Source organism: Pelophylax lessonae, assembly GCF_965119305.1.
Source record: "Pelophylax lessonae genome assembly, chromosome: 6".
Lineage (NCBI taxonomy): Eukaryota > Metazoa > Chordata > Amphibia > Anura > Ranidae > Pelophylax > Pelophylax lessonae.
This window is the reverse complement of record NC_138773.1, coordinates 317,836,746-317,863,981: the sequence shown is the minus strand read 5'-3', so window position 1 is coordinate 317,863,981 and position 27,236 is coordinate 317,836,746. Positions and strand designations below refer to the sequence as shown.

General features: G+C 44.9%; 1 protein-coding gene across 1 annotated transcript; it reads left to right on the top strand.

The window, feature by feature from the left end:
• Positions 1-1,798: 1,798 nt before the first annotated feature.
• LOC309558096 (E3 ubiquitin-protein ligase RNF14-like) lies at positions 1,799-25,139 on the top strand (the record flags this gene model as incomplete). Its single annotated transcript, XM_082261056.1, has 5 exons — positions 1,799-1,952; positions 8,543-8,694; positions 13,152-13,661; positions 18,330-18,558; positions 25,084-25,139. Coding segments are annotated over 5 exons (1,047 nt in total). The 3' UTR covers positions 25,086-25,139.
• Between the last annotated feature and the right edge of the window lie 2,097 nt (positions 25,140-27,236).

The window sequence follows — 27,236 nt, the reverse complement described above, 5'->3', positions numbered from 1 at the left end:
CAAGAAGATGGTTGCTCAGTCGGTTGTAGACTAGCTGTTCAAGGAGTTTGGAGGAAAAGGAGGGTGATCCAAATTGGTGGGGCCCAATGAGGGCTTTTTAAGTATGGGGGTGATTAGTGAATATTTTAGAGAGTTAGGAGAGATTGAAGATGTGAGTTAGAGAGTGTAGGATAGAGCCAGAGGGTGACCGTAGCATTTGCGAGGGAACGTGGTCCAGGGGGTAAGTGGTTAGGTGGAATTTGAGAAACTGGTTTAGCCACCTCGTCTAATCAAGGGTAACACGTGTCCACAAAAAATAGGAGTCAATGTAATGTCAAATTTAATCTAGTCCTCACTTCCCCTGCTTCCATCACTCATCTCTTCTCTTCAAAGTTTCTGGAAGTGGGCTGACTCTTGGTGTCCTCACATGCAATGCAGGACTATTGCTTCTAAATTATACTTGATGAGGCTGTTTGTGGGCAGGGACAATTCGTTGGTACCCAAGAGGGAGGAAAAACTCACCAAGACAAGGTAGAGTGGTACAGTTATCATTTGGTAAGTTGAAGTAACAAATAACAGCGGCAAGATATTTTCTTAACCATCTTGAGCAAGTTGGTAACAGTGTTTTACTGACAAAGGTGGCACAGGTACAGAAACCTTCAGCAATGTTATAGTCCCAGCACATTTGGTGTCACCTTGATGAGGCTTACATGACCAGAACAGCATCTGGTTGAAGAGGGGCAGCTGTGCACTGGAGTGGCGGCATAAGTGGCACTGATCAGACAGATGGCTGACCCTTATCACCAAGTCCAGAGGTAGCAAACCCAGCAAAGGTGTCCCTATTCTGTAAAAGAAAAGCCACTCAGGCGAGGCAAAGTATTGCGGTGCGAGTCGGATCCGTCATCCAGATGCAGCATAGCCAAAGAAAAGTTAACCGCACTCAGGAATTTGATGAAATAGAAGTGTTTTAATTCCTCATAAACGATAAATACAGACAGGGCATCACAGGAACATGCAACAGGTTGACGCGTTTCACGATACAAATGATCGCTTACTCATAACCATGGTTATGAGTAAGCGATCATTTGTATTGATCATTAGTATTGTGAAACGCGTCGACCTGTTGCATGGTCCTGTGATGCACTGTCTGTATTTATCCTTTATGAGGAATTAAAACACTTTTATTTCATCAAAGTCCTTAGTGCGGTCAACTTTCCTTTGGCTATGCTGTCCCTATTCTGTCCCTCTTCCTCAGGAGCCTTTCCCTAGGACTAGATGCTCTGTTCCTAGCCAGTATGGATCCTGTCCCCTACCTATCCACTTTGCAAATGCACGCTAACTGCAGCAGGGCAGTGCTATCTATTAGCACCACCCTCACCAAAGAAGGCTGCAGCATCCTATCGGACCACTGCTCCCCTGGTGACATCTATGGAGGCTTCAGAGGAATATTTATTTTCATCCTCCATTCCCTCTGTATAAATCAGCAACACAGCGCCACCTAGAGAGGGGAGGGTAAACTGCGCCTGTCTACGCGCTGGGAGAATGGCCTTTGAGAAGAAGCCGCGGGGGATCATTCGCACAGCATATTGGAAGACTTCTGGAGGGAAGAATAAAAACCACTACACCAAGACCAAAGAAGCATTTAACCCTTGCAGAAGGGTGGGCCCCACTGCAAGGGTATATTTTTTCTAGTGCCCAGAGTTGCACTTTGAGCCTAATAGTTAACTGTTTGACATGTAGTGTATATTGAGTTCATGCTAATAGCAGCTTGACTGAAATGATTAATTTACTCTGTTTTATGGCCTCGACAGATAAACCAATGTCCATTGAAAACCAGGAAGCCCAAGAGGATGAACTGCTAGCTCTTAGCAGTATATACCCTGAAGATGAGTTTAAGAGAACGGACACAGCTCCGGGAGGGGAAATCCAAGTGTGTCTGGAACTTCCTCCAAATTTTAGAATATCTGTTAAATGTAAGTCAAATAAAATGCATGTAATATGTCTAGAATACTGTATATTAAGGTGACCAGATTTATAAAATGAAATCCGGAACATATATTTTACTACTAATGGCGGCAATCAGCGACTTATAGCGGGACTGCAATATTGCGGTGGGCAAATCGGACACTAACTGGCACTTTTGACACTTTGTGGGAACTAGTGACACTAATACAGTGATCACTGCTAAAAATATGCACTGTCACTGTACTAATGACACTGGCTGAGAAGGGGTTAACATCTAGGGCAGTAAAAGGGATAAGTGTGTGCCTAACGAGTTTTGTCTCAATGTGGGGGAGGTTCTTTAACTAGGGGAAGGCATAGATCCCAGTCCCTGCTTTGCAGGAACATAGGATCAAAGTCATCCATACTGACAGAATGGTGATCTACCTTGTTTACATAGGCAGACCACCGTTCTGCCTGTATGCAGAACGATCGGTGGGTATTCAGAAAAAGAGGTAGAGGAATACTGAGTCACATAACTCCCCCAATCATAGCCACATCCCTAAATATATCTGAAGGTAAAAGGAGTTCAGGCAGGGAATATTGTCCAATATATGATCAAGCCCAGGGCCAGAGGAATAAAGGACCAATTACCACCATAAGTATGGGACTTTAGAGGCATAGATACAGGTGGCAATAAGTTATCCAAAGAGGACCAAGTAATAAAAAAGATTTTTATTGTGAAAACAATAGGTTTAAAAACACGAAAACACAGAAATGTGCATATCCATATAGCTACAAAACAAGAATCGTTAATAGTAACAAGGGATCACAAAGGCCCGACATGTTTCGCCGAGGTATGAACCTCAAGTATTGGCTTCTTCAGGGGCCGAAGACCTGTAATCCTTCTATTCATTCCTTGTGTTTAAAACATGGCCACAATCCCTGGTATGAGGCACAGCGCACTGATAAAACGGCCTAGGTCAGAGGGAACTGAACCATAACCGGGGACTCCCCAAGGAGGTGAGTACCAAACCGGGCCAAAGTCCTGGGGAAGAGATGCAAAGAGCCAGGAAGGACAAAAAAAGGGAAATCCAGAGGAAAATCCAAATTTCCTATAAATTGGTCTCTGCATATGGCTCAATAATCAGGGTAACAGTCCTGGTGCGTCATGCAAGGGAACACCGTGTGGGTATTGGAGGACATCAAGTCCACCGGACCCGCTGATCGGCTCCGATACCCAGAAATGCAGGATCACGTACAGTATATGTGATCCTGCGCAGCCAGTAAGCTTGTTGAAAGATTTCCTTAGGTTTATACCATTGTAAAAAGCATTGAAATCCTAGCGCCTCTTACTACTGTTTTTTTTTGTTGGTGAACTCAATAGCCGGCACTGGAGATTCCTCCATCCACATTGATAGTGTGGATGGTGTAATTGATTGATTCTTGTCGTTCACACGACAAAATTCAAGCCATGTACAGTGCCTTGCGAAAGTATTCGGCCCCCTTGAACTTTGCGACCTTTTGCCACATTTCAGGCTTCAAACATAAAGATATAAAATTTAAATTTTTTGTGAAGAATCAACAACAAGTGGGACACAATCATGAAGTGGAACGAAATTTATTGAATATTTCAAACTTTTTTAACAAATAAAAAACTGAAAAATTGGTCGTGCAAAATTATTCAGCCCCCTTAAGTTAATACTTTGTAGCGCCACCTTTTGCTGTGATTACAGCTTGGGGTATGTCTCTATCAGTTTTGCACATCGAGAGACTGAAATTTTTGCCCATTCTTCCTTGCAAAATCGCTCGAGCTCAGTGAGGTTGGATGGAGAGCGTTTGTGAACAGCAGTTTTCAGTTCTTTCCACAGATTCTCGATTGGATTCAGGTCTGGACTTTGACTTGGCCATTCTAACACCTGGATATGTTTATTTGTGAACCATTCCATTGTAGATTTTGCTTTATGTTTTGGATCATTGTCTTGTTGGAAGACAAATCTCCGTCCCAGTCTCAGGTCTTTTGCAGACTCCATCAGGTTTTCTTCCAGAATGGTCCTGTATTTGTCTCCATCCATCTTCCCATCAATTTTAACCATCTTCCCTGTCCCTGCTGAAGAAAAGCAGACCCAAACCATGATGCTGCCACCAGTGGTGTCACTAGGGTTGGTGTCACCTGGTGCGGTAAAATATGGTGTCACCCCCCCCCCCTATATTCGGGCTGGCAGCAGCTCAGCGTTGGAGTTTTTTGAAGCAGGTTGTGACGGTCAATAAGGCCTACAGGATAGCAGGTTAGGCACTTCCTAATGGCTCAGTCCCTAGGAGCAGTAACAGATAATGGCTGACAGGCCATCCTGCCAGACCCAGCAAAATTGCAGCAGTGATCCCTCCAGTTAGACGTTTGCTCCCTCTGGGTTAACCAGGCTGACTTTGGTCAGTAGTGTAGCCCGTCTGTACCCTGGCAGTGACACAGTCTTTCTCTCTCTGGTGGTGCTGGGCAGCAGCATGGCCCTCTCTCTGGTGGTGCTGGGCAGTGTGGCCCTCTCTCTGGTGGTGCTGGGCAGTGTGGCCCTCTCTCTGGTGGCGCTGGGCAGTGTGGCTCTCTCTGACTTCCCCCAGCGCAGTCCTCTCTTTATGGTGTAGCACTCCCTCCCAGGTTCTCAGTCCTCAATCTCTCCCCCTAGCAGAGTGCATGATGGGAGCTGTGGTCTGCTCCCTGTGGACAACAAATGGGGCCGCCAATCTTCCGGGACTACATGTCCCATGATGCCCCCCTAGTCTCTTCTGATTGGCCCTCCGCGGTGGCCAGCGGGAAGGGAAAAAGACTGGGCAGTAAGCTGGGCAGCAATCAGATGAGAGCGGCTCTCTCTTCTCCTGCACTGCTGACAGGAGAAAAGAGGGGGGAAGTGGGGAAGATAAACTGACAGCCTGCAGCTCGCTACCTGTTCTCTGGTGGACTGAGCCAGGAAAAGAGCCTGCTGTCACCACTTAATCATACCTCCCAACTTTTGAACTTCACAATGAGGAACACTGGAGGAGTGAAACGACCTGCGGCATGCTAGCTTGCGGTAAATTGTGGGAGGGGCTTAAGGGATATGTTTAAAAAAAACCCAGACTTCCTTGTACCTATAAAATATGCTTCAATTGCTTTGTCTGAGCCTACCTAAAGAATAAATTCAATAAAATAGTCAGGGACTGCATAGCATCCAGCAACTGTTGAGACAATGAAGACTTTGGTGAGAAGTATATAATGTACAGTATTATGTATATAGTTCAGGAGTGTGTAAAGCAGAGCACAGGGGTTCGGGAGTGCTGCAGTCAGTGACGGGTTTAGGATACATAGTGCAGGCTGCAGGGGTCCAGGGTGTGTAATGCAATGGGTTCAAGATTTAGATGAATGTAATGCACAGAGGGCTGAAGCCAGTTCCAGGTTTAGGAGTACATGATACACACAGAGAGCATGGTCCAGGAGTACATAATGCACAGAACGCAGGGCCCAGGAGTGTGTAATGTATAAAAAAAAATTAGGAGTATAAAACAAGAGTGCAGGAGACAGGGGTGTGTAACTCACAGTGTAGGGGTAAGGAAAGGGCAAAATTCCTCCCACATACAAGAGATGGTCAGAGACTACAGACATGATACCATATATGGTTAGAGACTGCTGACATGATACAGGAGATGGTCAGAGACTGTGGAAATAATACAAGAGATGGTCAGAGACTACAGACATGATACAGGAGATGGTCAGAGACTGCGGACATGATACAAGAGACTGTCAGAGACTGCGGACATTTTTCAGGAGACGGTCAGAGACTGCAGACATTATACAGGAGACGGTCAGAGACTGCGGACATTATACAGGAAATGGTCAGAGACTGCGGACATTATACAGGAGACGGTCAGAGACTGCGGACATTTTTCAGGAGACGGTCAGAGACTGCGGACATTATACAGGAGACGGTCAGAGACTGCGGACATTTTTCAGGAGACGGTCAGAGACTGCGGACATTATACGGGAGACGGTCAGAGACTGCGGACATTTTTCAGGAGACGGTCAGAGACTGCGGACATTTTTCAGGAGATGGTCAGAGACTGCGGACATTATACAGGAGACAGTCAAAGACTGCGGACATGATACAAGAGACTGTCAGAGACTGCGGACATTATACAGGAGACGGTCAGAGACTGCGGACATTATACAGGAGACAGTCAGAGACTGCGGACATTATATAGGAGACGGTCAGAGACTGCGGACATTATACAGGAGACGGTCAGAGACTGCGGACATTTTTCAGGAGACGGTCAGAGACTGCGGACATTATACAGGAGACAGTCAGAGATTGCGGACATTATACAGGAAATGGTCAGAGACTGCGGACATTATACAGGAGACGGTCAGAGACTGCGGACATAATACAGGAGACGGTCAGAGACTGGGGACATTATACAGGAGACAGTCAGAGACTGCGGACATTATACAGGAGACAGTCAGAGACTGCGGACATTATACAGGAGACAGTCAGAGACTGCGGACATTATACCGGAGACGGTCAGAGACTGCGGACATTTTTCAGGAGACGGTCAGAGACTGCGGACATTATACCGGAGACGGTCAGAGACTGCGGACATTATACCGGAGACGGTCAGAGACTGCGGACATTATACAGGAGACGGTCAGACTGCGGACATTTTTCAGGAGACGGTCAGAAACTGCGGACATTATACAGGAGACGGTCAGAAACTGCGGACATTATACAGGAGACGGTCAGAGACTGCGGACATTATACAGGGGTTGTTGGAGACTGGGAGCACGCTTCTGTAGTATACAAGAGACTGGATACATAGTACATGGCATATTACAGCAGTACTCTCCTAAAACATAAAATACTGTTGAAGTTCAATTTTCTTGAAGTTAAAAAGAACATGGACGATCCCTTCCATTGATAATGTGCCAGCAGTGGAAGGGTTACCTGCAATTTATCTCGTCCCAGCTTCTCTTATCCTGACAGAGAATGCCATTCAAGCAGCGTGGTGTGCCCCTCCCCCCTCCTGCTCTGTGTACAGTCAGGAAGTAAACATCACAGCAAGAAGAGGAGAGGCGGCTTCAGTGTACTCCGAGTCCGTACACACAGTGACAAGAGAAGACTGCAGGCAGCTGGAGAGACATCCCGGCCAACATACAAAGTGTTGCCCGCGGCGTGTAGACAACCCGCTGCCCGCACACGCCATGGGCATTTCAGGAAGGTTGGGAGGAGGTTTAGGCTTAGGTGGTGTCACCCCTCTGGCGGGTGTCACCCGGTGCGGACCGCACCCACCGCACCCCCATAGTGACGCCACTGGCTTCCACCACCATGTTTAACAGTGGGGATGATGTGTTCAGGGTGATGAGCTGTGTTGCTTTTACGCCAAACATAACATTTTGCATTGTTGCCAAAAATTTAGATTTTTCATCTGACCAGAGCACCTTCTTCCACATGTTTGGTGTGTCTCCCAGGTGGCTTGTGGCAAACTTTAAACAACACTTTTTATGGATATCTTTAAGAAATTGCTTTCTTCTTGCCACTCTTCCATAAAGGCCAGAGTCTCCCACCTCAGCTGTAGATCTCTGCAGTTCATCCAGAGTGATCATGGGCCTCTTGGCTGCATCTCTGATCAGTCTTCTCCTTGTATGAGCTGAAAGCTTAGAGGGACGGCCAGGTCTTCGTAGATTTGCAGTGGTCTGATACTCCTTCCATTTCAATATTATCGCTTGCACAGTGCTCCTTGGGATGTTTAAAGCTTGGGAAATCTTTTTGTATCCAAATTCGGCTTTAAACTTCTCCACAACAGTATCTCGGACCTGCCTGGTGTGTTCCTTGTTCTTCATGATGCTCTCTGCGCTTTAAACGGACTTCTGAGACTATCACAGTGCAGGTGCATTTATACGGAGACTTGATTACACACAGGTGGATTCTATTTATCATCATTAGTCATTTAGGTCAACATTGGATCATTCAGAGATCCTCACTGAACTTCTGGAGAGAGTTTGCTGCACTGAAAGTAAAGGGGCTGAAAAATTTTGCACGCCCAATTTTTCAGTTTTTTGTTTGTTAACAAAGTTTGAAATATCCAATACATTTCGTTCCACTTCATGATTGTGTCCCACTTGTTGTTGATTCTTCACAAAAAATTACAGTTTTATATCCTTATGTTTGAAGCCTGAAATGTGGCAAAAGGTCGCAAAGTTCAAAGGGGCCCGAATACTTTTGCAAGGCACTGTATGCTAGCATTAGTCCAGCTAGCATTAGTGTCACAAAGAATTGGAAGTGTGCTCCGGGAAAGGAAAGGAGCTGGCTTGTGCTGACTCATAATGAACAGTAGCCAGCCTTCTCTACGCTACCCTATGTATTTGCTGCCTACTCCATGTAACACGGATAATCATACTGGAAGAGGTGAACACTATGATGGCAATGTATACGTCTGGTAACTGGAAGAGGGATTTCTCCTGCAAACAGATACCCATTTATATTTATTGTTTGACAGTAGATGGTCTGCAAATTGGTAACCTGTATTTTTTTAGACAGATTTACAGCCAAACAAGTAAACCCTCCGAATGAAAGTCTTTCATTTTTTTAATTGTCTTTAGCCACCTCTTCATCAAACATCATGGTGGAAAGCTTTGAGAACACGGTTTCCTTTCTACCACCAATTGTCCTGAACTTTGAGCTTCCTCCAGGCTATCCCTCCACTACCTGCCCCATCTTCACACTCAGCTGCAAGTGGCTTTCCCCAGAACAGGTAAAGTATTTTCTCATATGTCTGTGTCCCCATGTTTTATTCTTTTACAAATGCAGCAAGTACAGATAAATAGGCGTTGCTGGGAGAAAAATATAGCATGCTCCTACTTTCCTCTTTGACATGACAACGTGTATTTTTGGCCCTGAATGCCTAAGCACATGGTGTCATCCCTGCCTACTTTATTTCTGATACATTAAAAAGAACACAGGCATATCATCTTCTCCCCATCTTCATCTGTATAACCCTTCCTCATCTCGAATCATCTATATAACTCTATAACTCATCCTTGTGGCTGTCAGATTTAGGCAAGTTCCAAACAAAAACAAGGTGGATAAACCACCTATCTCCTGCGCTCAGAAAAACCGACTCCTTGACTGCTCTGCCCACGGGACTTTCAAAATGGCGTCTTGGATGGCTAGGATCCTGCTGCCTAAAAGGACTGGGGCAGTCCAACAATACTGCAAACAAGAAACACAAAGAAAGGCGCATCGACCTAGCGCATTATCCTCAATATAGGCTTTATTATTAACCTCTTTACCTCTAGCCACTGAGGAAGGCTCTGAGGAAGAGGCGTATGCCTTGAAACGCGTCAGCCGTCATCCTAATAGGACAAGGGACATTTGTATGGACTACTCTCGATACTCAAGATTTTAATTCCGATGTGATTGATTTTTACCTTTGTTTGTGAGTAGCCATTTTTATGTTTTAATAATAAAGCCTATATTGAGGATAATGCGCTAGGTTGATGCGCCTTTCTTTGTGTTTTTTTGATTGCAGAATTTGGGAAGGACGGTATGTATCTGGGCTGGGGGAGGGGGAGATCCTTGTGATCATGGGGCAAGTCTTATCCCTTACAGCCCAAACCCAGGATAAAAGTAAACCTCCCTCCCATCCCCATCCTTTATCTAATCACTGGGTTTAAAAAAAGGATGGTTTGCGTTTACTACCCGGGTATGACCAATTGAATGCACTGTTCATCTTTATTGTATTGCTAATGGCACATACACATTTGCCACACTCTATGCCCTATGCCAGCCTTTCTCAACCTTTCCAACACTGAGGAAACCTTAAAAAACTTTCAGGTTGCAGGGAAGCCTTGATAAAAATCCCTCTATCTACAACTCATGATACTTTAGTGTGATGGTCAGCGGGAAGAATGCTACTTGCACTGGTGGTGATTGTGAAGAATTATCTCCTTCCAGATACCTAAAAAGATCAATGGTGTCAGTGGGAACCAGGGGCTGACTGGCAACCTTTGGCCCAGGGTACAAGTACAAACCAGAGGCCCATGGTGCAGCAACTCGGCCCCCCTCCCTCTCTCCCTCTTCCCGGCCCGTCTCCTGACCCCCATTGCAGGCTGAAGCTCCACTCCAGGTACTCTCTACTCACCGGGAAAATCAGGGTTCCTGACATTGCCAGCAGGGAGCGGTTGGGGGGAGCTGGGACAGCTCGGTCGAGGCTGGCTGGGGGAGGAGAGTCTCCAGTGGGGCCTGGAACCGGCCTCTGTTCAGACACAGTTTACGCCATCCATGCTGGGGGGGGGGGGGGGCTGCGCTCTGTCCTTGTCTTCATCCCGCATTCAGTACGTCAGCAGTGTGGACTTTTTACTTCTCTTCCCCGGGAATCCTTTAGTCATGTCTGTAGCAGAAACGGTGCAGCCTTTTTATTGAGCATCAGAGTGGCCTGGGGGGCAATTGCCCCCCTGCCCCCTGGCCCAGTCCTCCCCTGGAGGGAACTTATCTGAGAGGCAAAAATTACTCATTGCCCAAGGAACCCCTAGCAACCTCTAGAGGAATCCTAGGATTCCACAGAACCCTGGTTGAGAAACCCTGCTCTATGTTCTCTCTTTCTCTTAAGCTCGTTGAGGTACCAATCTACAGTTTTTGTTTCTTCATGCACCTTTTAAGTCTGTTTGTCCTAAAGTAATTGTAAAGTCAACAGTTTTTTTTTTTTTTATCTGAATGCATTCTATGCATTCAGATAAAAAGCCTTCTTTGTGCAGCAGCCCCACTAATACTTATCTGGGTCCCATCTCTATCCAACGATGTGCACGAGTGTCTCTGCCGTCCGGGACTCCCCCTCCTGATTTGCTGAAACACTGCAAGGGAGCCATTGGCTCAAATTGCTGTCAATTAAACTCAGCCAATCAGGAAGTTTTTGTATTTTGACGCATTCCACTAAAGAACTAAAAAAAAAAAAAAAAAAAAACTATCTAAACCCCCATTTTCACCTACCTAATCCTGTGATCATTTGACCTTCTCCACTTCCTTTTCTTCCTGGGTGTGTCCGTCTTTCGGGATTCCACAACACTGCCTGAATGATGTGGACAATTCCTATTGAACATCCAGCAGAGGGGTACTCTTAGGATCTAGAAGAGGTTTGACATTGGACTGATGGGATTGTAGGAAACTGGACAGCGAAGGTTAACATATGGTACTAGTTTAGAAGTCCCTGCAAGAGGAAACCGCATCAGCCAAGGATCTGGATGGGGGCACTCAGGTGAGTACATTTGGCTTCCCCAGGGAAGGACAACTTGACAGTGGGCACAATGGGTTAGAGTGTTGTGGGGGAAGGGATTGACAAAAAAAAAAAAATGATTTTATGTGGGGTTGGACTTTAAATGTTGAATTTAATTGAAGTTAGAGCCTGTGTGGATGGACAAATGGTGCATTCAGCTTATATCTGGGATCAGTTTGACATCTTCTGAGAATAAACTGTGCTCCTACCTTCCCCTTAGACATCACAGTACCTGGTGTCAGCCCTGCCTTCTTTATTTCTGATACATTACAAAGGACACAGACCTCTTCTCATCTCCTCCCCCCATTTTTATTAGCATAACCCTTCCTTATCTCTCCCCATCCTGATCTTCATAAGCCCTTCTCATCTCCTCCCCCAGTTTTCATCTGCATAACCCCATCCCCATCTTCCCTGATCCTAATCTCCATAAACCATCCTCATCTCCATAACCCCGCCACTTCTCCCTCCATCGTCATCCCCATAACTCTTCCTCATCTCCCACTAAGGGATTAAGATTATGTAAAGCCTTTAATGTCCATATTCTGGGAACATGTGCATTTTTTTTTAAAACCGGATTTTTATTGAATTTTTGCAAGAAGGTTAGGTACAAACGTTGTATTACCATAATAAGGAAGAGAAAAATGATCACAATGGTCACAGATTTGAAACAAGAGACATGAACATAATAACAGGTCGAGTCAATGCACTTCAGGTGAACCTTGCCGGTGACATACGAGTGTGTCGAGCTTCCACCCTATGAGGACCAAACATTAACCACTTTACCACTAGAGCATTTTGCTGTCTTACGTCTGGGCCACTTTTTGCGATTTGGCACTGTGCGACTTTAACTGACAATTGCACGTTTTTTTTCCCACAAACAGAGCTTTCTTTTGGTGGTGTTTGATCACCTGTGCGATTTTTACTTTTTGCGCTATAAACAAAAAATGCGTTTATTTTGAAAAAATAACAATATTTTTAACATTTTTTTATATGAAATTCCCCCCAAAATACATGTAAAAACCAATTTTTTTTTACATTTTTGGCCAATTTGTTTTCTGCTACCTATGTTTGGTAAAAAAAATCGCAATAAGCATATTTTGATTGGTTTGCGCAAAAGTTATTGCGTTTACTAACTAAGGGAAAGATTTATGTCATTTTTGGTGTTTTTTTTTTAACGAGTAATGGCGGCGATCTGCGATTTTTTTTGCAGGACTGCGACATTGCGGCGGACAGATCGGACCCTTGACTGACATTTTTGACACTTTTGGGGTTACCAGTGACATTACTGCAGTAATCAGTGCTATAAATATGCACTGTTACTGTAAAAATGACACTGGCAGGGAAGAGGTTAATTTTTTTGGAGAGGGAGGGGTTAATGTATGCCTGTGCTTACTAACGTGTGCGGGGGGGGGAGGTAACATCTGTCACTCCCTGTCACTGAGGAGATCCGCCCGCTCTGTTTACACAGGCGGGCGGATCTCCAAACTGGATTCCCTGACGATCGGGGCAGAGCAGCGGCGATCGCCGCCGCTCCTCCCCTGGCCCGACTCCCGCTGTGAATGAAAACAGCGGGAGCGCGCCTCCGGCGGCGCGCGAGCGCCGCCTACAGGGGGAGGAGTCTGGAGACGTAGGTCTACGTCGTCAGACGATAACGAGCCACTTTGCCGCAGTAGTACTACGGTACTCAGCGGTAAAGTGGTTAAGGTACACCGGGGTCCGACTACCCCACATGGGAACCAACTGTAGTCAGGACCGGGTACAACAGGGGGAGTATTATGGGTTGGGGTCAGCAATGATTAACTAGTGGTGGGCCAATCGGCGGGGGAGCTACGAGAGGAAGGATCATGTACCGGCAAGGGGAACATGTGCATTTTATGTAGAAAGAATTTAGCTCTAAAAAATGTAAAACAGTTCTAATCCTTTTTTACTCAATATTTCAGCTTACAAATATGTGCCAGCGGTTAGACGATTTATGGGAGGAGAACAGAGGAAGTGTCGTTTTGTTTGCTTGGATGCAGTTTCTTAAAGAAGAGACTCTTGAATACTTAAATATAAAATCACCTTATGAAATTCAGTTTACCAATAATAGAACGCATGCCTTGCTGCAGGCCGATGAGGAAGCAAGTCTCAGCATTGTCGCAGCAGCAACTGAAGAGGTACCGGTTGACAGACGGGCTATACAAGATGTCCAATCGGTGTATGACATCATCAAACACATACTGGACTTTGATGAGAGCCAAAAGAAGAAATGTTTTGACAACAAACCCTTCTTATGCAATATCTGCTTCTCTGAGAAGCTAGGCAGTAAGTGTACGTATTTTAAGGACTGCAGCCATGTGTACTGTGATAGCTGCCTTAGAGACTACTTTGAAATTCAAATCAGAGATGGCCAAGTCCGTTCACTTAATTGTCCGGAACCCAAGTGCACGTCAGTTGCTACACCTGCTCAGGTAACCTGTTTATTTTATTTTTTTTTAGGCTTCATATTTAGCTAACCATGTAGACCACAGGTTTTAAACATAAGGCCCACGGGCCGAATGTGGCCCCCCAGGCCATTTCATGTGGCCCTCGCACCTCTCCTGCAGATGCGGCACCTCCCTTGTCTCTGCCCCCACCTTGTCTCAGTAGTCGGCAGCAGAGAGGACAGAACTCCTTTGCCAGATCCTGCACTCTTCTGTGCAGCCGCAGAAAGGCTTGTCTTTGACCACCCCCCCACCCCCTCTCAGCAGTCTGCAGCAGAGTGGAGGAGAGAACTCCTCCTACAGATTCTGCACCTCTCTGTGCAGCCGCAACACCACCATTTCTCTGCCTCCCCTGGTCTCAGCACTCAGCAGACTCTGGAAGCTGACTCCAGCTCTCCTATGGTTCTCCTCCAGACCCTGCACTTCTTCCCAGACCCACCCTCATCTTCTTCCTTGAAGCAGCACAAGGTAAGGGGGTGTATTGTAATGTAAGGAAGGGATGGTGACTCTTGACTTCTGATGGTGGGGGGGCTCTTGACATCTCACATGTAAGGGTGTAAGGGGCCGTAGAGTGTTCAGGACATCTAATCTTACAGATACAACCGGCCCTTTGAGGGCAACCATAATGCTGATGCGGCCCATGATGAAATTGAATTTGACACCCCTGACAGACGTTAATTCATGGTGGTTTATGAGCTGAAGCCGGTTGCTTAGGCCCAATGAGTGGAGAGATGCAAGATCCTCCAGTGCGAAGCTGAATAGAAGTATCAGGACAGGTGCAATGATGTTTACCCATTGGTTTCTTGTGCTTGGCCATGTGGTCTGTGGTCACATGGCCAAGCACAATGGAAGTACAGAGAACTGGCACTGTTTCATGTATCCTGTAACTTCCTTAACCACTTGCCGACCGCCGCACGACTATCTACGTCGGCGGTCAGCCCCTCACAGGCAAAGTGACGTAGGGCTACGTCACTAGCTTGTGAGGGTCTAGGGAGCGAGCGCGCGCCCCCGGAGGCGCGCTCCCGCTCCCGAGTGGTCACGGACCCCCCCGCGCGTGTGACCGGCGGACCCGATGTCCGCCGGCCACTCTGCGATCGGCGGGGGAGAGGGAGAAAGTCAGGCAGCTTGTGTAAACAAGCTGCCTGTCATTCTCCTCGCTGTATGAGAGCTGATCACATGGATCTACTATGTAGATCCGTTGATCACTCTGCATACAGCTGAAGCCCCAGCCAATCACAGTTAGAATCACGCCCCTAGGGACACACACAGCCCCTCCCTCTCAAATAAAGTTAACCCCTTCACTACCAGTGTATTTTTACAGTAACAGTGCATATGTATAGCACTGATTACTGTAGAAATGTCACTGGTAACCCCAAAAGTGTCAAAAATGTCAGTCAAGGGTCCGATCTGTCCGCCGCAATGTCGCAGTACCGCAAAAAAAATCGCAGATCGCCGCCATTACGCGTTAAAAAAAAAAACAACAAAAATGACAAAAATCTTTCCCTTAGTTAGTAAACGCAATAACTTTTGCGCAAACCAATCAAAATACGCTTTTTGCGATTTTTTTTACCAAACATATGTAGCATAAAACAAATTGGCCGAAAATTTTAAAAAATTTTGATTTTTACATTTTTTTGGGGGGGAATTTCATATAAAAAAAAAGGGAAAAATATTGCTATTTTTGCAAAATGGACGCTCTTTTTTTGTTTATAGCGCGTGATCAAAAAATCGCACAGGTGATCAAATACCGCCAAAAGAAAGCTCTGTTTGTGGGAAAAAAAGGACGCCAAATTTGTTTAGGTACAGCGTCGCACGACCGCGCAATTCTCCGTTAAAGTCACGCAGTGCCGAATCGCAAAATACCCCCTGGTCGGAATGGGGGTAAAATCTTCCGGGGCTTAAGTGGTTAAGCAGCTCTGCAATGAAGAATTCACCACACTCTGTAAACTGCTGCTGGTGGTGGTGGGGTCTTGTAAGGGAGTTAGGGACACAGTGAGCCTTAGTTCACATGAGTGCTGGGCGCAGAAAAGCATCCAGTCCCTGTTGCACAGGCTCCATTCTGACCATACTGTGAATGCTGTAGTACAGCCTTTCTCAACCAGGGATCTGTGGAATCCCTAAAGTTCATTCAAAGGCTGCTAGTGGTTCCATGAACAATCTCAAACTTTTAGATAAGTCACCATGATTTTTTTCAGCTACATGTACATTCTTCTCACTGACCAACAACTGAAGGAATATTCTTCCCATTGACTACCAATCTAAGGCATCCTTTTTCAACTAGGGTGACCAGGCACACTGGGGTGCCTTCTGGTTTCTTCAGGGGTGCCTTGGCAAAATGCCTTAAAATTGCCCAATAATTGTATACAAGCCATTGGGTGGATCCAGCCTGCATTTTGGTTACACAAAGCCACAGGTTTTAATTGTGCATCTTTACATCTCTTCAGCCATCAGCGCCCTAACAACCAATGATGTCACTAGGTGATAAGGAGGACGTTGGATGCCTGCACAGCTTCCTTGTTTGAACCTCCCCTGCCCCTCTCTGTCAGCACTGGGGACACATTAGCTGAGTGGGGGAGAGCAACTGAGGAGAAACACTGGAATAGTAGTCAGTACTGATGTGAAAAGATGTACAGTATTGGCTGTTGAAGAATAAATCACCTCCAATGTTGGGTGTCCTAAGTGTGTGGATGTTACTGTTAGTTTAGTTTCATTTTTTACATTTTAGAATGGAGTGCCTCACGATTGTGCCAAACCTTATAGGGTGCCTTGACTGAAAAAAGGTTGAGATACACTGATCTAAGGAACCAATTATCAACTGTGATGAAATGAGGGAGAGCCAAAATAATGCACCACATCCCTATAGATCCTTACGAAGCACAAAGGTGAAACATGTTGAGACCATGAATTATGAACAATTCTGTGTATCCACCCATGGGGATAAGTCAGTCCTCTGCCAGGATACTTGGCAGTGTGTTCTTTCAACTAAGTGTATTGTAACACTAGTGTCCATTGTCTCTGATTTTTATGTTGTTTGTAGAAAACTATATCAAAATTGGTGTGACGAACGCCTTTTTGCTGGGACGTTCGCCACGGGCTACTGGAGGTGTGTGAAGGCCAGACTCCTGCCCACGGACTATGGGCCCTGGCTTGTAGGGGAGCACACCTCTGTGTGGGGGTATATGCTGGAGGACCATGGGAGTGGTGTTGTTTTGGACTCCGGTTCATGTCACCCCAAGATACGGACTCTGAGACTGGGATCAATGTTACAGGCCTAAAGCTGCCTGTTGCAGCAGAGGACTTCTCCACACAATGAGAGACTAAAGAGATGCTAATGACGTCAAACTCAGCTATTGTCTACTGTGGGGATGTGTATTGACATTTATAGTAAGGTGTTTTGAAAATGAAGATGTGAAGTCTGCGAGCCTACGTCTTCTGCTGTCATCTGTTTAGAGGTGGTTTTGTCTTTACACCTCTAGGAATACGTATTCGGCTTTGTTTTGGGGGCTTGTTGTTTGTTGAGTTAATTATATATACATAGTTACATAGTAGGTGAGGCTGAATAAAGACAATAGTCCATCCAGTTCAACCTGGGTAGGTGTGTGTGGCTGTAATCATCTCTCATACCCCTGAATGTTCTGATCCTTGAGATGTACGTCTAAGAGTCTTTTGAAAGCCACCATACTTCCCGCACAAACCACCTCTTGTGGTAGAGAATTCCACAATCTTGTAGCCTTAACAGTAAAGAACCCCCCACGTTGCCTCGTTGCCTGAGGTTAAAACGCTTCTCCTCCAATCGCATTGTATGCCCTCTAGTCCTCATGCAATCCCTTCGACTGAACAGCTTTTTTTCTATGCTGAGATCCCCATTGAGATATTTATAAATTATGATAATGTTGCAGTCTCATTCACCTATTGTCTCTTTCCAGATGAACAAGGTATGTTGACTATGTTCTGTATGCAATTGCATTTGCATATGATAATGAAATCAAACACATGAGACTGTATATATTGGAAGTGAGTTGTTGAATAAAGTGTCTTTTGTTTTACCCTTCATCTAGCTTAGGCTGATGCTTGGGGGGAATTGAGGGGCCAGGTCACTGCATCATGTGAGATTCTGGAGACCTAAGACAGAAATACTTGGTCCAAGTATTGGGGATCTGTTACAATTGGCTTTTGTGTTATACAGGTAATTTGATTATTGGCACCTTTGAAGTCGCATTTCTGTTCCCTTGTTGGTTACCAATCTTCCAATCTTCTCACTAAGCACCAAAAAAGGGCATTTTTTCCCTACTAACCACTAATAGTAAGGAGAGCACCAGAGACTGATGGAGAGTGTAATAGGGTAAGTATTAAACTTTGTTCTTCTATCACTAGACTTAATGAACATGTAACTCTTGCAGTGTGGGAAGGGGGTTTGGCTTCCTTATTTAGTAGGAAAAAAATGCTCTTTCTTTGGTGGTTCATTAGAAGAATGCTCCTTAGATTGGTGACATAATTGTTCAACTTCTGTCTGGATCATCACACAAATGGGGATCCACTGCAATGGTAATTTGTTTTACCTGCCTGGAGTTGGGCTTTATTATTCTGTGAGTAGTGTAAACGTAGAGTCCAAAAGCAGTTGCCATTAACATCCTGTAAATTTGTGTACTTTTGCAGGTAAAGAAGCTGGTCGGAGAAGAATTGTTCAGCCGCTATGATAGTCTCCTCTTGAAGTCTACTTTGGAATTGATGACTGATGTGGTTTATTGCCCTCGTCTAAGCTGTCAGACTCCTGTAATGCAAGAGCCGGGCGGCACAATGGGCATTTGCTCAAGCTGTCAGTTTGCTTTTTGTACCCTTTGTATGATGACCTACCATGGAGTCTCCAAATGTAAAGAACTAGAATGTGAGTTAATGCTGATTGTGTAACAAAGATTCAGGTTTTTTTTTTGATTATTGATTATAATTCTCTGTTCTGACATTACCATCTTAACATAGGTCCTATCTGGACCACTAGCTAGATGAAATGACTCTTGTACTACACAAAAAGGCCATCTATTTACACAGACACCCTCTCCTGAATCCAAAAGCTACACCCAAATGTCCCATCTTCCCTCTGATATGTTTTGTTCTTCTCTTGTGTTGGTGGTGCTGGGTTCTAGGGCTTTACGTGAGGCTGTGGTCCTCCTTTATGTGTCTACCTCGTATACTTTCAGTACCTCTGCTCTTACTTTTCAATCCTCATTCCAAAAAACAGGGGAAAAACTATACAATCAGTCTGACCTAACTACAAAGTAGAAAAAAACTAAATTGATATAGGTGTCAAGGGGGCTACAGCAGCAATCTGGCATGGCCATCTTCAGCTAGTCTTTTAAAGTGCCCCATTCATCCCCAGTAGACCTAATGTCACAAGGCTAGCCTGGAAGTCAGCTTTGGTTACTGGGTTCTATGTGTAGCACTGCCCCCTTGAGGACTGCTGGATAATACACTCGCGGGTCCCCCTGGGTTACCATTAGCAACATTGGCATTCATAAATGAACACTTTACTTCTTTGGCTCAGTCCATGATCAATCCAGGGGTATGTAGTTGTTTTTGGTGTTTTATTTTAAATAGGGATGGGAAAGGAATAGTGGGATACTCCAAGTTAACTATTCACAATGGATGAGGACTCCTATCTGAAGATGCAGCCAAGCTGCAGATTCACCTTGCCACTTGATGAATTTAGGTCAAGTCTCTGTTCAGACGACTTTGTTAGGTAGATTATCTTTATACCTGCCTAATATCCCCTTTCACTCCACAGACTGACACCTGTCCTCTGACTATCCTACACCGGGGTGGCCTCCCTCAGGTCAGACCCCTTGACACGATCCCCTGTACTCACTATACTGTTTTTCTAGGGTCTCCAGTGACTTTACCCCTCCAGTCAGTTCTCCTGGACCTCTGGGTTCAGTTTCTTTCCTCTGGTCCTCAGGCCAACTGCCTGTGACCACGTGCCACTGCTACAGAGGAGGAGGCAGCCGCCACCCTCCCTCCGGGAATCTTCTCACCAGCCAAAGACCCCGCAGCACATGTGCTCCTGGCTTTTATACAGTATCCCATAATGCACCAAGATAGCCAGTCTCTACCAATCACTGGGACTGTATCAAGGTCTGTGTACTCATTGGTCAGGTTTCCTCCCACTGTCCAACATGGCTTCCTATTGGATCAGTGTGGAAACACTCTCTAGACTCAATTAATCACACACTGAGCACACTGAGCAGACCTAACTCACAGATCCTGCTCTCTGGTAGGCAGAAAGCAATATAGATTTCCCTGCTGCTCCTCTGATAGGCAGATAGAGCCAAAACGATACTCTCTCACTAGCACCTACCTAGGAGGGTGCTACAATTACCCCCCACCAAACCCAGCCATGTCCTCACTGGCCCTGGGCAGCGGCCCCTACAAAAAGTTCTACGGAGTATCCCACAAACCTGGAAAGGGGAAAAGGATTGTAGGATGGGTTGTCAATGGCTGGACTACAGTTTTTTTTTGTTTGCTAGTGCCCTATTTTCCCTTTCCTTCCCCAAATACATTCTATGTTCTTGTACATTCATTTGAGTTGATCTACATGTAGCCTATGATTATAACTCATCTCATGAACCTCCTTTTTAGTAGAATCCATGGACCCTTCATCTGAACAACCTACTGATACAGGTAACTTCATTTCTTGGAATCATGTGATACGAAAGATTACTTGGTATTTTGTGACAGCAGATTATGGGGTTCTAATAAAAGTCATGTCCAGCTTTGGGACCTCAGACAACACTTGGTGGGGAGTCATTCTCAAAGTATTAGCCATAATGTTCTCTTGTAACATTCTTTATCTTGATCAGGGTAAAACAATGGAAACCATGGAGCTGGGCATTCTCTTTAAATTGATTGGGAGTGTGTAAATCTTACAAGCCAACTGTCATCTGTCAGGGGGAAACAATGCAGTTGCTTCCACACACCCTGATAACTGTGCTCCCCCCCCCACACACACAGCTCCGCCATGTTTCCTGGGATTTTGCAGACCCAGAACCAGCTTGATGGGTATCACAAGGTAGATGTGAGGGAGATCAGCAAACGTCCATCCCCTGACCTTACTGTTACTGACCCAGAATTAGCGTGTAAACCAGGGGTCGGGAACCTTTTTGGCTGAGAGAGCCATGAAAACCACATATTTTCAAATGTAATTCCATGAGAGCCATACACTATAATTCAGGGGTCGGGAACCTTTACTTAATATTCATATTCATGGGCCGCAGCTATACAGTGAGTAGATGGAGCCGTGTGAAAGTGCCTGGAGTCCGGTCGGGAAAAAGAGCAGAGCAGGCAGGTATGCAATGAGGCCGGAGTGGTGAAGCGCCTGCAGGCCTGCGAGTGATGGAGGTGAGTATGGGCCCTGAGAAAATGGCGGCCGGCCGCTGGAGGCCTCAGAAATGGATGTGAGAGGGAGCTCCCGTGGGTCCCCAGGTGTCAGAGGAGAAGGAGACCGTGTCTGTCGGGGCACAGGGAGCGGATGGCAGGTCTCCTTACCGGGCAGTGATTGCCAAGGTCCTCAGATGCATAGCACACTATCCGGCGGCGGTACCGTGAGTAGGCCGTGGGGTCTGTAGCGCGGCAATCCGGTCACCCAGAGACGAACTGAGGGTAGCGGTGGGTAGCCCACAAAGTGTACCGTCGCTGGGTGCAGAAATCTCCTTGACACCGGACACAGCTACGCGGATGGCACTGGATTGAGTGGCAGACGCGGCGAAGCTCTGGGACTACACGTCCAGCGCAGCTTACGTCCGGACACGCCCCCTTTTGTTAAAGATTTGTCTTCGAGCCAGATGTAGCCATCAAAAGAGCCACATCTGGCTCGCGAGCCATAGGTTCCCTACCCCTGGTGTAAACCATCACTTCGGGGTCCTGGTGTCACTTTGCCCAGTATGGCTGGAGAAGAAGCTAATGATGCAATCTGCACTCCATTATTTCCAATGGAGGACAAGAGAGACATTAGAGGTCTAATCGACCCCTAATGTCTCATTAAAGAGTACCTGTCACCAATAAATGCATCACATAGGGGACTTTTTGTGGTAAAAAAAGTTTTGTAAAAAAAAAAGTGTAAAAATTAAAAGCTACATCCAATCTCTTAAAAGTCCCCCCACCAAAAAATGTGATTTCCTACCCACTCCTACATACACATAACAATGTAAATGCATGCATACAAACAAACAGCAACTATCCCAACCTATAACTGGCCTTAACATCAAGGAGCACATTGAAGAGCAACACACGTTAAACAAAAACCAAGAAACATTCCCAGCTTAACTTACCAGCCAGCCTGCAACAAACCAAATTGTCCTGTCTAACAGTTCAAGTTAAAAACAAGGGCTTTAATTTGCAAATACATGCATAAGCCACAGAGGCTGCAACAAGAGACCCCCCGGTATTATCTGCAGTCCTAACGCTTGGAAATTTTGAGAGCCTCCATGGTAGGAGCACATTTATAATAATGGGTAAAATGAGGGCAGCTATGCCTGGAGGGAGCCCAATTCTCCTTAAAGGCACAGGGGCACCCTGGGCACCTTGCAAACAGCACAATGGCAGAAAACGTGTCCAGCAAGCCCCCTATATGCATACTGACTATACATGAAAACATCATTTGCGCTACACTTGTTACAAATTGTCGCACATGCTGGATTAGGATCAATAATTCTAGGTCCATTATTCACAATTAACACACAGCTGATGACCTGTAGGGGCTTTTGTCAGTTAGGGAGAATTTAGGGTACCAAAGTTTGTCACCGTTTCATGAGCGCATGCAATTTATTTATTTTTTTCAAATATTTTTTATTCATTTAGAATAATGTAATGAAGGTGAACAACACATAAGTTTACAGTACAAAATGAAGTATAACAAATACAAGAAATAGGCATGTATATAGTCATATACCATCAGATAATACATATCAGAATCATACATAGTAAAATTTAGAAAGTACGGGTTATGGAGTGGTACAGGAAAAGCAAAGAATGAATACAGACATATTATTAATGTTTGATCTAGGGATCGACCGATTTTTGGCAAAGCCGATATATCGAGGGCCGATATGCATTTTCCCCACTATATCGGAATCGGCCCCCGGAGGTTACCGATATTGCTGATATTTCGGGAAAGTGTTTGTACCGGAGTGATGCCTGCAGCTAGAGGCATCACCCCTGTATCGGCCTCCATAGCCGACAGTCGGCTATCTTGTAATGACAACTGATGCGGCTGAGAAGCCACTCAGTTGTCGTTCCAAGGAGCGGGAGGGGACGTCCCCCCCCTCCCGCCACCTTCCGCGGCTCGCCCGGGTCTCCCGTCCCACCGGGGCAACCAGCCTGCACGGCCGCTGAAGACCCGATCAAAGCCGCATTCGGCTCTGATCGAGTCTCCATGCAAAAACCTGGAAGTGATTTCATGAGTGACATCACTTCCAGGTACTGTCTGGCACCAGATTAAAAAAAAATGACAGCATTCAAAACAGCAAAACTTAGAATGCTTTTAAGTGCAGAGGAGGGGTTTGGGGTCTTTTAGACCTCCGATCCCTCCACAAAAGTACCTGTCAAGGAAAAAAAAAATGTTTTAAACGTACAAAAATATCGGCCGATCCGGATATGCATTGGCCAAAATATCAGTATCAGCAACGAAAAACCGATATCGGTCGATCACTAGTTTGATCCAAGAAAACCAAGGTTCCCATAGTTTTACAGCAGATTTGAGCGTATTTGTACGTCTTGCTAGGGGTTTTTTTTAATACTCCTTTTGGGAGTTTGATTTAGAAATTTTAGGGCATGTTGGGTATCTATTTACTCGGCGTGATCTCATCTTTTATATCTTGCCAAGAAATTGGTTAACATATTGCATTTATGTGCTCTAAATTTTACTTTAACCACTTCTGGACCGGAAGATTTTCTCCCTTAATGACCAGGCCATATTTTGCGATTTGGCACTGCGTTACTTTAATGGACAATTGCACAGTCGTGCGACGCTGTACCCAAAAAAAATTGATATCCTTTTTTCCCACAAATAGAGCTTTCTTTTGGTGGTATTTGAACACCTGTGCGATTTTTATTTTTTGCAGTATAAACATAAAAAACTGACAATTCTGGAAAAAAAAATAAAAATACTTTTCACATTCTGCTATATAACATTCCTAAAAAAAAAAAAAAAAATTTTAAATCTAAATTTTTTAACATTTTAGGCCAATTTGTTTTCTGCTACATATTTTTGGTAAAAAAAAAAAAATTGCACTCCCCCCAAAAGTGTCAAAAATGTCAGTCAACAATGTCGCAGTCCCGTAAAAAATCGCAGATCGTCGCCATTACTAGTAAAAATAAAACCAAAAAAACAATAAAAATAACATAAATCTTTCCCATAGCTAGTAGACGCGATAACGTTTGCGAAAACCAATCAAAATACGCTTATTGCAATTTTTTTTACCAAAAATATGTAGCAGAAAACAAATTGGCCTAAAATGTTAAAGTTTGATTTTGAAATTTTTTATTTTTGGGGAATGTTATATAGCAGAATGTGAACAATATTGTTTTAAAAATGACATATATCTTTCCCCTTTTACCAAAAATATGTAGCAGAATAAAAATTGGCCTAAAAGGATGAAAAAATTAGACTTTTACATTTTTTTTTGGGGGGGGGGGGAAATGTTTTAAAGCAGAATGTGAAAAAATATTGTTTTTTTTTGTTTTCAGAATTGTCACAATTTTTTTGTTTCTAGCTCAAAAAAAAAAAAAAATCACACAGGTGATCAAATACCACTAAAAGAAAGCTATATTTGTGGGGAAAAAAGGACATCAACTTTATTTGGGTACAGCGTCGCAGGACCGAGCAACTGTCTGTTAATGTAACGCAGAATATGGCCTGGTCTTTAAGGGGGAAAAATCTTCCGGTCCAGAAGTGGTTAAACATGCATGTAAAAATGCAGCAAAAGACTTAAACAAAAATAAATAATTTTATCTCCAAATGGCTAATCTAATTATTAAATGCTCTCATTTAGCCCCCGTTCACACTGGGGCGACCTGGTCGCCTGACAGGTCACCGTAGGTCGCCTTCCATAGAGAAGCTGTGGACCCGTTCTAATAGGAGCGACACAAGTCGCTCCGACTTAGAAAAAGGGTCCGGAGCTTCTTTGGGGCGACCCGGAGCGACCTGCATAGACTTCAATGTTATGAAGTCCGTGCCGGCTCGCCCCGCGACCTATGAGGTCGCCCGGCAAAGTAGCGTCGCCCCAGTGTGAACGGGGCCTTATATAAAAATATTTACACAATACTTTATCTTTTTTTTTTCTTATTTGAAAAGTAAAAGAAAAACACAATCCCGTACCTTTAGCATTTCGTTACTCAGGATTTTTTCTTTAATTTGTCATAGAAAATCCCGATGCATTGGACGATGAAGACAGCAGTGATGATCAATTTCTACAGTTGGTTCCGGGGAAGAATTTCCGCCGGAGGAGAAAACAAGAATATGAGAGTAGGAAGTGGATAAAAGAGAACTCCAAGCAATGTCCTCACTGTAGATCTAAGATTGAGGCAAGCAGCTGTAGTGTGACAAAGGTTTACCATTCTATATAGTGTGCGGTGCAGGGAAAAATCCTTCTTTTACTCTCGTATAATAATAATAATAATAATAATAATAATAATAATAAAAAAAAGTCAACTGATGGTGAGAAGGAGCAAACAAGCACAACTATTGTATAGAACTGTGAACCGGGACTGACTATTCAATGAGAAGATAAATTGCTAAAAATACACTATATTACCAAAAGTATTGGGACACCTGCCTTTACACGCACATCAACTTTAACCAGTTCTGGACCCAGGGGCGTAACTACAGGGGTTGCAATTGCTACCAGGCCCCATGCTCCAGGGGCCTGTGTGGCTCCCCTGTACACCTGGATAGGAGGGGCGGCGGGGGCAGCATGTAGAGAAATCACTGTCCTCCTTTTTCCTCCTGTAGCTGCAGATTGGTTCCTCTGTATGCTGCCCCCGCCACCCCTCCTATCCAGTTCACTTGTGTTCTGCTGTCTCAGGGCCCCTGTGTGCTCTCCTGGTCCCCCCCCCCCCCACACTGTGCTCCCTCCCCTCTCCTGCCGGCTGCTGCAGGGGATGTGTCACAATAGAGAACCAGGAAGGGGGTCGGTAAATATGTAATTTACCAGCTCCTTCCTTTTCTGAATGGACAGAGTCATAGTCAGTGACATTATTAAAAATAAAACAAAATGATAAAAAATAATACAATTAAAATATACCAAAAAATAAAAACTACTGACACCAGTGGGTGAACTTCCAGGATCGCAAAGGTCACACTTGCGACCGGGCCCTGGCATTCCACCATAGGGTGACCACATTTCCTAACTGCCATTCAGGGACACTTACTTTCCCAAGTGCATTTCGTCAAACTTATACGTGAGACTGGCAAAAACATATCTGTCTGTGCATTTTTCAGTATTTCTGCACACTTTAACTGGCTACTTAGATATCTCTGAAGAAATAGAAAACAAAACAAGTTGCATTAAAGAACAGTTTTTTTAATTTTTTTTTTTTTTTTTCTTAATGAGCAGGAACTTTTACAAAATATGAATTAGATAAACAAATTTTCACTGGAGAAGTCCAGTTCAAAGCAACTTTATTTATTTTTTCCTAATGCCAAAAACAATATTCCAGACTTGCCCTAACATCTACATATACATTGCTTATATGTTGCCTGAGCCTCTCTCCATTTATCTTTTTTTTTTTATCTTACATTTCCATTTCCTGCCTCTAATTCCATGTAGTCCAACTTTCTAAGTTTCTAAGCAATAAATATTTGCTGCCCTGAACACAAAGGAAAGAATAGGCAGACATCCATTAAAAAGTTAAACTTACATTTTGTCCTCTTAACCACTTAACGTCTAGCCACGTAGACCTACGTCGGCTGACTTTAAGGGGTTATACCAGGATGATGCCTCTAGCTAGAGGCATCATCCCGGTACCGTTGTTTGAAGCCGACGGTCGGCTTTCCGTCAGTAATGACCGATGCAGCTCGGGAGCCACTCGATCGTTACCCGGGGGGGCGAGAGGGGACGTCCCCCCTCCCGCCGCCTTCGTGGTTTTGCTCGGGGCTCCCGTCCCACCGGGAGCCCCGGGCATCCAGCCGGCTGGATGGAGTCCCGATGAATGTGACGAGGGTATGGTTTTCTCACGGGTATGGGTTTTTCACGGAACACCGGAAACGGCATTGATCGGGTGTCCGATGACGTAACCCGGAGGCAGCGTCCATGACGTCACTTCCGGGTTACTGTGCTGCAAAAGGCGGCACAATTGAAAAACGGCTGTATGCAAAAACGCAGTTTTCGGCATTTTGCATACAGGGAAGTGTAGTGGAGGGGTTTGGGGTCTTTTAGACCCTCGATCCCTCCATAAAGTGTACCTGTCACTACATATTGGTGTCACAAGGGATGTTTACATTGCTTGTGACAGCAATAAAAGTGATCATATTTTTTTTTTTTTTTTTTAAAACCTGTAATAAAGTTAAAAAAAAAG